The sequence below is a fragment of the Sorex araneus genome, chromosome 1 (genome assembly GCF_027595985.1).
Source record: "Sorex araneus isolate mSorAra2 chromosome 1, mSorAra2.pri, whole genome shotgun sequence".
In the NCBI taxonomy this organism is placed as follows: domain Eukaryota; kingdom Metazoa; phylum Chordata; class Mammalia; order Eulipotyphla; family Soricidae; genus Sorex; species Sorex araneus.
Window position 1 is genome coordinate 146,831,236 of NC_073302.1, and position 13,851 is coordinate 146,845,086.

The 13,851-nt window shown below is 43.1% G+C and overlaps 1 protein-coding gene across 11 annotated transcripts in view; it reads left to right on the forward strand.

The window, feature by feature from the left end:
* The window catches only part of MAST4 (microtubule associated serine/threonine kinase family member 4), a 668,112-nt gene that overhangs the window by 601,633 nt on the left and 52,628 nt on the right, over window positions 1–13,851 (forward strand). For all 11 annotated transcript variants that reach the window (XM_055123954.1, XM_055123957.1, XM_055123955.1 and 8 more), the window contains 3 exons: window positions 1,864–1,996; window positions 7,971–8,038; window positions 11,495–11,580. In XM_055123954.1, the coding sequence (XP_054979929.1) occupies window positions 1,864–1,996; window positions 7,971–8,038; window positions 11,495–11,580 (287 nt within the window). The remainder of the gene's footprint in view (window positions 1–1,863; window positions 1,997–7,970; window positions 8,039–11,494; window positions 11,581–13,851) is intronic.

A 13,851-nucleotide genomic window follows, 5' to 3' on the forward strand; every position in this document is an offset into this window, starting at 1 on the left:
CGTCAGAGAGATGCAGATCAAAACAACCATGAGACACCACCTCACACCACAGAGACTAGCACACATCCAAAAGAACAAAAGCAACCGCTGTTGGAGAGGATGCGGGGAGAAAGGGACCCTTCTACACTGCTGGTGGGAATGCCGGCTAGTTCAGCCCTTTTGGAAAACAGTATGGACGATTCTCAAAAAACTAGAGGTTGAGCTCCCATTTGACCCAGCAATACCACTGCTGGGAATATATCCCAGAAAAGCCAAAAAGTATAGTCGAAGTGACATATGCACTTATATGTTCACCGCAGCACTGTTTACAATAGCCAGAATCTGGAAAAAACCCGAGTGCCCTAGAACAGATGACTGGTTGAAGAAACTCTGGTACATCTGTACAATGGAATACTATGCAGGTGTTAGAAAAAATGAGGTCATGACGTTTGCATATAAGTGGATCAACATGGAAAGTATCTTTTCGTTTTTTTAAATTGAGTCACCATGAAATACACAGTTACAACGCTGTTCATGGTCAGGTTTCAGTCATGCAATGTTCCAACACACATCCTTCCGCCACTTGTACCTTTCCCACCACCAGTGTCCCCATGTCCTTCCCACCACCCCCAGCCCCAAGCCTGCCTCTATGGCAGACACTTTTCTCATTGACCTTTTGAATTGAACACCATATGTGTGTTCTCCTACAGCTTGATTTGAAGAAAATGCCGATTTTTTTTTTGGGGAAAGCAGCAAATAACTAAGCGAAAAGTAATTCCCTTACAGAGGAAAAATCAATGTTGATCCTGATCATTCCAAAGCAAAATAGGAAGAAGTGAAAGCAGAGGTTCTCCAAGACAGAAAGAGCTTCACAAGGTCAACGGTATTGCTACTTTCCCGGTGGTTCCCTTGAAAGTGGAGCTCGGAGCTGAGGCCTTGTTCTTCCCCACCACATCCTCAGGCCCCTCACCAGCCTGCCATTGTAGATTTCTCTAAGGGCTACTGAAATGACACTGATTTGACTTTCCTCCATGTGCAGCAAGTTTTCTTTGGGGACTCGGGTCTGGTGAAATGTTGAAATCCCACCATTGCCCATTTGGGCAACATTCACCAGAATGGGGAAAACACTTGGAAGATAATCTCGAAACTGAAAATAGCAGCTTTTCTTTAAATCTGTGAGCATGGTCATTTTTAATGCACAAATTCACTGCATGCACTTAGGATGATTATGAGTTTAAGTATTCGTATTTCTCAAAAAAGCAGACAGCTTAAGTAAAATACTTAAGAAATATGTACTACCAACTCTTAAATAATAGGGGTCATTGGAAGCATTTATTTTATATTCCCTGTTCTTATTCTTCATAGTGTGTGAGTATTAGTAGCACTTAGAATTCATCAACAATTTTGAGACTTTTCTTCCTAATTTCTTGGATTCCTTTGTATGAAGAGTTTCCTGCACAACCTTTGAAGAAACATAGTCTGACTTAATTTCTTCTGTAGCTGTTTCTACAGAAAGAAAACGGAACCTTCTGATGAGATTCCTATATTTTAAAAACTTTGCTAAAAAGTTTTATAAACTATCTGTTCATAGATAGCCATCCCTTGAGTTGTCAGACTTTAGAGTTGCATTGCAAGTAAATTAGAAGGCATCATCGTTTGGGGCTTACCAAGTACATAATTGAACTGCCTTTGACTATGAATAGACTTTGAACCTAAAGCAAAAATGATGTGCTTTTTTAAATAAAGGCTATTTGCCTTCTTTCTTCATAAGTAACCCACAACTGTGTACCCACAGCCATTTCATTGTGAATCAAATTTATGTAATAAAACGGCAGACAGATCATTTGGCTCAAGAAGTGTCCATCTGTGTTTGTCTTCCGCTAGGAATTTGATCCTGAAGAATTTTACTATCTGTTGGAAGCAGCAGAAGGTCATGCGAAAGAAGGGCAGGGTATCAAGACTGACATTCCCAGGTACATCATCAGTCAGCTGGGGCTCAACAAGGATCCCCTGGAAGGTGAGTGCCTCGGTTGACTAATTCTACATGCCTGCCCCGTGGCCTAATGGAAGAGCTGTGTGCACCCAGTCTTTGTTTTCTTCCTGTGCTGTCGCTCTGCTGAAAGTCTTAAATGTGCAAAGCCAGTTGTGCTTGGAAGGAAAGAGTTGCAAATTGAGTCCCAAGGAGCTGGAAGACATGTCGCACTCTGTGTCTGCCTGTGGGAGGGGGGCAAGCCTTGAAATCCCAGCCGCCTGTTCCCTGCTCCTGTCAGAGGGTCCTGGAAAGGCTTCCGTTTCTGCCTCTGAGGAGTTTTTCTCCTGCAAAGTTCAGTTGAGCCCTTTACAAGGCTACTTTTTATTCTGAAAAGTTTCTAATACAAATTATTAATTTAGAAGTGCCATTTACATTTAAATTGGTAGAAGAGGAATATAACTGATGGTAGATTACTTTGAAGGTTAAATTAGACACAGCTTGGGTAACATAGATTTTTTTCTTTGCTTACTTGTCTCCCCAAAAGAATGAAAAAGAGTAATAGAGCTGGTAGGGAAAAGAATGTCCTAAAGCTTATACAAGGACTTATGGTTGATTGAAATTTTAAAGAGAGTCTAATGCTTAAAATGGAGAGAAGAGCACTTGTAAGGGATCTTCTAAAAATCTATTTTTGGTAAACAGTTCCCTGCCCCATCCCCTCCCCCTGTGCTCATTATTAGTTTGGGATTGTCGTTTAAAACACTGAGGCTATGCACTGCCAGGAAAAACTCAAAATCTCTCATTCGGAATTGTCTCCCCGGTTCATTAAATGGGACTCACCAACAGTGTTTGTCTTGCTAAATTGTTTGTAATGATGGCGACTGTTGGCTGAGATCTTCCCCATCTAAGACCAGGGAACCTGCCACTCTCTGCCCTGCGCTCCCACTGTAGCCCCCGCCTCCTTGCTGCCAGTGAAATGATGCATGCCTTACGAGAGATAATGCCAGATAGATGGAGACTGTACTGAAAGCAGTGCCGCCACGGATTCATCACTTATCAGAGACTGGTGGCTGCTTTTCTGAAAAGTTCCCTGGGGAGAGATTTTTCCCCCCATGGCTTTTAAATTACCATCTTTACCTTTTTGAATCATGAGTCTTCAGAAATGGTTTAAATCAATGAAATAAAAAGGGCAGATGCTTAATGGTATTTAGATGAGTTTTAAAAATCTCTTCAGGCATTACAAAATGATGCCTTAGCTTCCTGCTTCAAAAGCTGACTCTTGGTTCCATTCCATTACTACCCACTGCTCACAAATAATATGTATTTCCCAGATAATAGTTATTTAGCAGAAATTCTATTTAAAACAGAACCATCTTTTAATTTGTTTTTTTTATGAGAATAATTGGAACGGGGGAGGCTGTCAAAGCATATTAGGGTGACTCTTCACGCTGGTGTAGTTAAAGTTGTGTCAGCCCCTGCAGGCAGCTTGGCTGAGGGCTTCCTGGCTTTCCCACCTGGCACCGAGGCCAGGAATGCTATGGATGGAACTTCAGAGGTGAATCATCCGTGGCCCTCTTTTTACCTTCACGGTGTCCTTCTTTAAAAAAAAATGCATATGCATAGACATCCTTGACAAGTGGTGCAGAATTATCCCTGGGCCTTGTAATCTTGATTTTTAACTTTCCTCATGGAGGTCTGACAGTAGTTTCTAAACCATTTTGTTGTTGTTGTTGTTGTTGTTGTTATCATCATGGGACTCTAACAACAAAAATTCCCATCTGTATCTCTGTCCTTGTCTTACCAACCTCTTCACTCATTTTCCTGTGACCTGAGGTTTGGAGGCTAAGAGTGAGGGTCTTGAGGGAGTTTGGGGCTGCCCACAAGTGCACAAGGACTTGCCTTGGAGCCTTGCCTCAGTGTTCTTGGAATGAAAATGGGGCCATAATGATATCTCTTCACAGCATTATTATCAGGATTATATGAGCTCGTCTCCATTACCTAGCATTGAGGAATACTTAATACATTATAGTTGCTGAAATGGCTTTACTTAAACAGTATTAAAAGTGTCCTGTCCTTTGAAACACCTCCAAAAGGAAGATATTTAGCTTACCTCCCAGTTCATAAACCTAAAATGCTGATTATACAGGATATTGAAATCGCTTAACAAGGTGAAGAAAGTGCATAATTTGCCCTGACCTGGCTTTTTGTTTTTGCATTTTCTTTGAGAAATTCAAGTAAAGTGGGAATGTCAGGGTCACCTGTTATTTTCCAACCTAGAATTTGCTGATTTTTACTTAAAGGCAATCCAAGGTTGTTTTTTCTTTATATTTTTTCCATGTAATTCCCCCCAAATATTGTATGTATATGAGATGAATGTACAATGCAAAATTATAAGAAACATTTTCAGATGCAAACAAAAATATATAACTAAGTGCTTTAACTTGTTATGGTATATATTCCATTTTGAAAAAAAAAAATCCACAAGAATGAACCTATAAACCTTCCCAATCAGGGGTAACGCCTATCTAACTGTCAAAGAAACACCTTTTTCCTTTTTTTGAAAACCTGTCTCTTTTTACTTATTTTTTACCCCCCATGCTTCACAGTGCTCAAGGCTTATTCCTTGCTCTGTGCTCACTACTGGTGGTGCTCAGGGAGCCATGTGGGGTGCCGGGGATTGAACCCAGGTTGGTTGTATAAAAGGCTGGTAACCTCCCTATCCACCATCCTATCTCTTCAGCCCCAGCATCTCTCTTCTCAAGAGCTATAAAAATCATAACAAGGGGCTGGAGTGATAGCACAGAGGGTAGGGCGTTTGCCTTGCACGCGGCCGACCCGGGTTCGAATCCCAGCATCCCATATGGTCCCCTGAGCACCGCCAGGGGTAATTCCTGAGAGCATGAGCCAGGAGTAACCCCTGTGCATTGCCGGGTGTGACCCAAAAAGCAAAAAAAAAAAATCATAACAAGTAGTAAAGTAGATTGAGTGTCTCATTTCCGTACATAGACTCATAGGCTCATTCTGCTCTAAATTGAAGATTAAATGCCATAGTCTTTGACCAGGTGACCAGAGCAGTGCCTCAGTAGGTGTGAAGCATGTAGCATCCAGCCCAAAATCGACAGTACGAACTAAGTAGCTGTAATAATAGACCCAAGTCGTGACTTAGCAGTGGAGTGCCTGTCTTTAATGTGTAATATCTGGGTTTTGGTACCTGGATCCCCCCCTCCTGAAACATACACACAAAAGTACAAAGCCAACATTCAGTGAGTACTTAATTTCTATTACTCAGTGTACTAAGCACTTTATATAAATTGTTAAGTATCATCCTCAAGAAAAACTTTGAGATAAATAACATTTATTCATCTCCCATAGTTCATTGGAAGAGATAAGATTTTAAGGTAATTGGAAAGCTATAGTAACCTATATGTAATCTATATGTAATATATATGTACTATAGAATCTGGCAAGCTACTGAGTTTCCTGCCCACATGGGAGAGCCTCGCAAGCTCCCCATGGTGTATTCATATGCCAAAACCAGTAACAATGATGGGTCTCATTCCCCTGACCCTGAAAGAGCCTCCAATGCTGTATTGTCAGGAAGGCCGAGTAAAAAGAGGCTTTTAAAATCTCAGGGCTAGGATGAATGGAGACATTACTGAGACTACTCAAGAAATTTGACAATCAGTGGGATGATGATAGTAACCAAAGTTTTATTCTACAAATGGGCCACTCCTGCACTTCCTTTTTTGATCTATTTCAAGTTCTTAGTGTACTAGGCAGGGTGTCTCTTAGGGAGCAAGGACGGTTCGCCAAAGGGATGGTAGCAACCACTTGGTAATCATCACCCAGCTGAAGTCGGTGCATTACCTTTTAAGTAAGATACCCACCATAGTAACAGGATGTTGTATTAGTTTCAGATACTTAGCATAAATGACTCTATATTTGTCTATGTTGCAGAATGACCACCACACTAATTCTAGTTGACATGCTTTGATGAGATTTTTTTTTAATTGCCTTTATTTTACAGGGCCTCCCAGCAGTGTTCAGTCCCAGGCTCTCCTAATGGGTATTTGGTGCAAGCCTGGCTGTGCTTGGGCAGAGGCTGTGGTGTTGCTCAGACCCGGTGGGACGAGGGGTGTTCAAGGCTGTACTAGCAGTATTAGTGGTGCTGGGGATTGATCTCTAGCCCTCACCCCTGTGAACTGTCTTTCCACCTTTTAGGTCTCAGCAGCTTTCACATCTTGCGAGACAGTCCAGCTGGCCTTGAGTAGCACAGATAGCGCAACGGGTAGGGCGTTCGCCTTGCACGAGGCCGACCCGGGTTCAATTCCTCCGCCCCTCTCAGAGAGCCCGGCAAGCTACCGAGAGTATCTCACCCGCACGGCAGAGCCTGGCAAGCTACCCGAGGTGTATTCAGTATGCCAAAAACAGTAACAGCAAGTCTCACAATGGAGATGTTACTGGTGCCCACTCAAGCAAATCGATGAGTAACGGGATGACAGTGACAGTGACAGTGAACTGTGCAGTACCTCTGAGATAGTTTTTGTTGTCATTGTTGTTGTTTTTACATTCTAGGCTTATGCATACATGGATTCAGTTAACTACACATGTTGAGTGGTAAAATCCTGGATATAGAATGCCTAAATTTGAAGGGCTGTCTATTAGTAACATACAGATTTTCAGCTGGGGAAATGAGCAGATGTCCCTAACATCTGAGCTTCTCATGGCTCACCTCTGTTAATATAGTCTCATGCTGTAAGCCCCATGATTTATTATTGCAGGTTTTTATTTTTCTTCTTGGTGGGGTGGGGGTGGGGAACTGACAGGACCACACTGGCATACTCAGGATGCACTTCTGGCTTGCTGATCTGGGATCAGGTCCATTGGTACTGGGGCTGGAACCCAGGCCTAGTGCATGCAAAGCTTCTGCTCCAGCCTCTTGTGCTATCTCTATGGCCCCCATGACTTAGTAAGCTCAAAGTTTGTACCTTCACCCACTTTACCCTTTCCCCTCTCCCCACCTCAGCCTACTCTAGCAACTCCAGCCTTTACTCTATGAACTCAGTGTTTTGTGGGTCCCCTCTATCACCACCACCACCACCACAAGTGCTGTCATTTGCAATTTGTCTTCCTCTGTATTAGTTCCACTTCTGTTACAGAATTAAAGAGCTCGGAAGACTTGCCTTGCTTCAACGTAAGCACAGTCATTGCACCCACAAGTTCTTGCTGAGCTGTGCTGAGGGTGTTCGCCATGAATCCTGCTTAATAGAGCAGAGCTCAAGTATTTGTGTGTAGTTCTACCTCCCTGGCAAAATGAGGTTCCAGAGAAGAGAATGAGATGAACAGTTTCAAACTGTTTAAAGTGTTCGGTCATTTTTATTTAATATTGCCCCTTGGAAATACTGGAGTCCAAGGTCCATCAGTTTCTGGAAGGCATTGGTTCCAGAAATCACTCCCTGCTCTGCAACTGTAATACTTGTGTACAACCTCATTCATTCTCTCATATTATTGAAATCATCTTTTGATTGCTCAGAATACCTCATATTCCGTGAATGCTGTGGATAGTTGCTATATACTATACTGTTGAGGAAATGAAAACAAGGAGAGGTACCTACGCATGTTTAGTATTGTGCAGCTGTGGTAGACCTCACCATAGTGTGACATTTAGGTCTGTATATCTGCCTGTACAGAAACTTGAAGATAGAGGTTCAACTGTTAGAAATGTTTCTCTCTTTTTAAATAGAAAATGATTTCTTTTCTTTTTGGGTCACACCCGGTGATGCACAGGGGTCACTCCTGGCTCTGCACTCAGGAATTACCCCTGGTGGTGCTCAGGGGACCATATGGGATGCTGGGAATTGAACCCAGGTCGGCCGCATGCAAGGCAAACGCCCTACCCACTGTGCTATCTCTCCAGCCCAGAAAATGATTTTTTTGTTTTAGCATTGTCGTCTTTTCTCATAATGGAAGCTGGCCTGTTTTATGCAGTTGTTTAACTTTTCTTTTCTCTTTCTAAATTTAGAAATGGCTCAGTTGGGGAACTATGACAGCGGGTCAGCAGAAACCCCAGAAACGGATGAATCCGTGAGTGTAAGTCTCTTTTGTGATGAAATATGATGTTGACTTTTCTGGGTAACAGCATCTGGAGATCTTGGGCTGTGTTAATTACTTAATTCAACAAATATTTATTGTGCTTTTGTGTGGAAAGCACTAGGCATACAACATTAGTTTCTCCCTTCAGAGAGGAACACATTAGTAAAAAAGAAATCATGCACAATGAAAGTGATACAGCTGAATGAGATCTTTGAGGAAAAAGAACATGTGCTGCTAGAACATGACACAGAACCACCTTGGTCTTGATGGGCCAGAAAGACCCAGTCAAGGAAATGATGCTGGAGCTAAGGTGGGAGAAGTTGACAGGACAAGGAAGACCGGAGGGAACGTTCTAGGCCAAGGAGACAATGTGGGCAAAGACTGACCCTGGAGAGCAGATGCATAGGGAATAATGAATAGGAGGCCAGAGAGTCTGGCTTGAATAAAACTGGGCACAGTTTTCACTTATTCACTCACTTCATCATTCGTTTTCATTTGTTTTTGTTTAAAGAGAAATGGGAGGCGATTGGACTGTGGGGGACGTATATGTGGGAGTTGGAATGTAGGTGGGGGAAGGGAGCTAACCTCTCAGAGATCTGCTTTTAAAAAAAAAACAGATTTCTGGGGCTGGAGCAATAGCACAGTGGGTAGGGCATGTGCCTTCCAGGTGGCCGACCTGGGTTCAATTCCCAGCATCCCATGTGGTCCCCTGAGCACTGCCAGGGGCAATTCCTGAGTACAGAGCCAGGAGTGACCCCTGTGCATCGCTGGTATGACCCAAAAAGGGAAAAAAATAAAATAAAAACAGGTTTCTGATTGCATTGTAGAAAGCCAGTGGGGAGAGGGAAGCAGGCAGGGTGCCCGTAGGGAATCCTGTTAGGAAGATGCTTCAGGGGCTGGAGCCGCCATAGGACAGCGGGTCGGGCACTTGCCTTGCATATGGGAGACCCAGGTGCCATCCCCAGAACCACATAAGCCCACCCGGAGTGAGCCCTGAGTACAAAGCCAGGACTAAGCCCTGAGCATCACCCCAAAATAAAAACAAACAAAAAAGAGATGACTTCAGTGGTTCAGAATCAGGGAAGCAGCTTTGGATCTGATGCTTTTTTCCCTGATTGTGACTCAAAACGATCCCCAGGGAAGAGTGGGCTAGAGGTGTTCAGGAAGAGCTGTGGCCCTGGAGACTAAGAACATGGCTGTGTCTAAGTCACATGGCGGGGATTACCCACCTGGTTCCACCTTTTATGAGCTGCCAGAATCTTTTTCCTCAGTTTCCTCATATCTCAAATTATATAGAAAATATTATAGAGGGGTAGAAAAGTTAGTACAGCAGGTAAGATGCTTGCCTTGCAAGTGATCTTCTCATGGTCAATCCCTGACATCCCATATGGTTCCCTGAGCCCACCAGGAGTGATCTCTGAGCACCATGAGGTGTGGCCTATAATCCAAAAGAAGAAAAAGAAAAGATTATTGAAGGGCAAAGGAGTAAAAGATTATTGAAGGGCAAAGGAGTGAGAACTGCCGGTATTAAGGAGAGCACTGCATGATGGGCATTAACACTTGCCGGCTGTGTTTGTTCATTATATCAGCATCACTGTCATAGTTGTAAGTGTGTTGAAATTGCCATTCCTTTGAGACAACCAGAAAGAGCCATCCAGCTGCTCATTGTCAGGAAGATGTGAGGGGGAGGTTTGTATGACTTGGGTGTCACCTGTCAATAGAAATGAGATCAGTTAGGAAGGGAAGGGAGGAGTTTGAGAATTGAGAGGGCTGCGTGCCTGGCCTTGTTGGTCCGAATGTAGAGTATAATCACAGTGAGGTTGGTTGAACAAGTGTGCCAGCCATGAGTTACATTTTCTGTGACAGGATCAGGGCAGGTTGTAAATAGGTCCAGAAGCCAAGCACAAAAAAAGGAGTGAGGTGGTTGTCTGGGTTGAGGAGGTTGCCTGCCCCAGAGGCCCAAGTGCTGGGCAAGTTGTTTGTGTGGATGCTAGGTCAGTCAGGATGGGGAGAGAATTCGGGCAGACAGAGAGTGGGGCCTTACCTGGGTGCTCCAGTCTTTCAAGGAAAAGCAGGAGGACAGGTAAGAGCATGAGGAGGATGACACACATCTCTGAGTCCTAGAGTTGTGTCCTAACTTGCAGGAAGGGTATCCTTTACTGTATAGAGCGTGCTCGGGACCGTTCCCTGCGCAGTACAGTGACTCATGGAGCATGAGAGAAAGTGGTGTGTTCAGTTGTTGTTGGATTTTTGTTTGTTTATTTTTTAAGTGAAGCAGCATATTTTTTATTGGACAAAATTTACAAAGACGTGAAAAGAGGGGCCAGAGCAGTAGTACAGCAGGTAGAGCTCTTGCTTGCCTTGCACACAGCTGACCCAGATTTGGTTCTCAATACGCGATACGGTCCCCTGAGCCTGCCAGAATTGCAGAATTGATTCCTGATTGTAAGGGCTAGGAGTAAGCCCTGAGCATCGCTGGATATGGCCCAAAAACAAAAAGAAAAAGAGGAATACATATTGAGGCGAGATCACATGTAGAGAAAGGAGAGAGAGAGAGGGGGGGGGGGGGGAGAGAGAACGATCAAGAAAGAACATGGGGGGCTGGAGCGATAGCACAGCGGGTAGGGCGTTTGCCTTGCATGCGGCCAACCCGGGTTCTAATCCCAGCATCACATATGGTCCCCTGAGCACCACCAGGGGTGATTCCTGAGTGAAGAGCCAGGAGTAACCCCTGTGCATCGCCGGGTGTGACCCAAAAGCCAAAAAAATAAAAAAATAAGAAAGAACATGGGCTTTAGAGAGCAAAGGATGGAAAATTTTTTAAATATTTCTTTATTTCTTGTTCTCCTTTGACTTTCAACAGAAGTGCCTATTGAAATGTTAACCGTAGTTTCTATTTGAAAAGGGCTGTTGAAACCATGGTAAGACTTATGTGTGGAGTGAAGAAAACAAGTGTTCTATGTTGGTGGTGTCACTCATGACCATTCCCAAGCTCGCAGGGTGCCCGTAGGAATGAAAAGTAGCTGTGGTTGGGGCAGGGAGGCTTTGTTCCCTACAAGCCCAGGCACTAGCCTCCAGCCCATTCTTTTCTGGAAACCTGGAACCAGAAGGGTATGTCGGCATTCAGGACTGACACTGCAAATTTGCTATGACAATACTCACCTGAGTTCACTTCCAGAGGTAAATTAAAATTGGGGCATTTCAAAAGCCGGGCGGGCACCTTCATGGCCTGGAAATGTAGGTTCCTTTAGAGGAGGCTGAGGCCGTGTCAGGAACAGTGGCCTGCCCTGGGGTATCGATCTTGCAGGCTCTCTCTCCGGTGTCTTTGCTGGAATCCTGCATTTCAGCATGTTCAACAGCAGAGCTCATGCTTCAGATTTTATTTATCTTGTATTAAAATCATCTTCTTGGATTTCAGAGGTTTTTTTAACACTTCCTTGTTTTGTTTCCAAGAGCTCTAATGCGTCCCTGAAACTTCGAAGAAAACCTCGGGAAAGTGACTTTGAAACAATTAAATTGATCAGCAATGGAGCCTATGGGTGAGTAATTCAGGAAAACTCGGCACTGCATCTTAGCACCCCTGATGGGTCTGAGGAATCGGGCCTTCACATTTTTCCTGTATCGAATAGCTATCGTCAGGGACTTGAGTTTGCAGATCTGTGCTCCTTCATTGACAGGCATAATGTGTGGCTACACTCATTTCTTCACTGGATGCTCCATTGGGATACTTATTAGTGACCTGACAGTTACTATAGAGGGCCATAGAGGAAGATTTCTACAGGAAAGAAAATTTATTATATGTCTGTTTCAGCCTTTTTTGTTCTGAGCCTTTGGGTTCAGAACTACCTGACTCTTGGTTTCATGCACAAATACACTTAGAGATTTACATATATGTGTGTATATAATTTATAAGCACATATACCCGCTGTGCTATCGCTCCAGTCCAGAATTATTAATAATAATACATAATTAATAATACATAATTAATAAGTAGGTAAGTAAGTAAGTATGCTGGAGCAATAGCACAGCAGGTAGGGCATTTGTGTTGCACACGGCCGACCTGGGTTCAATTCCTCTGTCCCTCTCAGAGAGCCCAGCAAACTACTGAGAGTATCCCACCTGCACAACAGAGCCTGGCAAGTTACCTGTGGCATATTCGATATGCCACAAACAGTAACAAGTCTCACAATGGAGATGTTACTGGTGCCCGCTTGAGCAAATCGATGAACAACATGACAACAGTGAAGACAGTGACAGTGACATAATAATAATACAAACTTTAATAATTGATTATGTATACATATATTATAAATACATATGATCATTAAACTACTGAAGTAACATTACTACTTTAGGATGAGACAGTTTTATTCTGTCTGACCATATAACTATCAGTCAACCGTGTAGAGAAGTATTTAAATGGGAGGGCTGGTGGAAAAGCTGGTGTAACACATTTCTTTGCATTTTTTTGATGACAGCAGAATTGCTTCTCTGTTGAACTCTGAACTCTCACCCCATCACATTAGTGATATCCCCTTCCTTCGCCATTGTTCATGGACCCCTGAGTTCCTTTTCTTGGCACAGGGTCATGCTGACAGAATTCTTCTGAGTTGTTAAGAAAAAGTTTGAAAGAGTAATTAGTACCCAAACTAAGTCCCAATTCTTTGTAGGCAACCCCAAAACTCCAGTTTAATTAAATATTAATCCCAAATCCATCTGTCTATGAGGAGCTATAAACAATGCCAGAGACATTTAGTGCACATTTATCACACATCTGAGCAGATCAGATAAAAGTGAGATTTGTTGTTCCACAGGGGATGTCTCCCCTTACATTTTTGTAACCTTTAATATTTTCCACGCCATTAATTTACGAGGAACTTAAATATTTGTGAGTCTTTTTCATGCCTCACTGCTTTGTTTTAGGTTATGTTAAATGACAAACTACTTGCTGTGACTTCTGTGTGCCTTCTGATGTTTTATTTATACAATATTTTATTTTCTTCAAGGACCTCCTTGAAACACTTCCACCAAAGAAAATTGTTTCATATCCTATAGTTGTTTGTGGGTTTAATTTTATGATTACTTTTTTTCCCTGTTTGCTTACTTTTAGTGCTTTCTAGTTTTTCAGGTTTTCTGAACATTTCTTTGGGGGAAAGAGCAAACCTTGATTTTAGAGGGTCTCTGGATTTGAGCAGTATTATTGGGGGCAAAATTCTGTAATAGGACATTCTGTGAAGCACCACTTTTATAAAACTTAGGCATATATCTTTGCAGTATTTGGAGTTCTAATTGGTTGTGTAAACTCATTTGTAGTGCAATTAAACCACTGTATAGTAGATGAGGTATATCACACTTTGGGGAATGGTTGGGAATATACAAGAAGTTAAACAAGCTGTGAATCAGTAAACACCCAGGATGCAGGCCAAGTCATTAATGGGCTCACAAGCTGTCTCCTGTAGGCTCTGCCAGCCTGCCAAAACTTCTTCACCACCCCCCCACCCTTTTGCTCTTCTCAGATTTAATCTCTCATTACATTTGTGACAGATTTTTTTTCCAACATTTTAATTATTTTTAATTTGGAATTTCAGTGGAGCTACAGCTTCCCGTCTCCCCATTGCAGGCTTTGTGAATTGGCTGAAGAAATAGATCCCTTCATGAGCAGCTAAACCAGAGCTGTGTGATGCTCCTGTGGCATCTGTGTCTCTGAGTCCCCTGCTCATGTCAGAGGCTTCGGTGCCTCCTCCAACCCTGGCCGTGCAGGGCACTGACCCACTCCTTCAGAAGAGTGTCTGCATCTCACAGTCTAACTT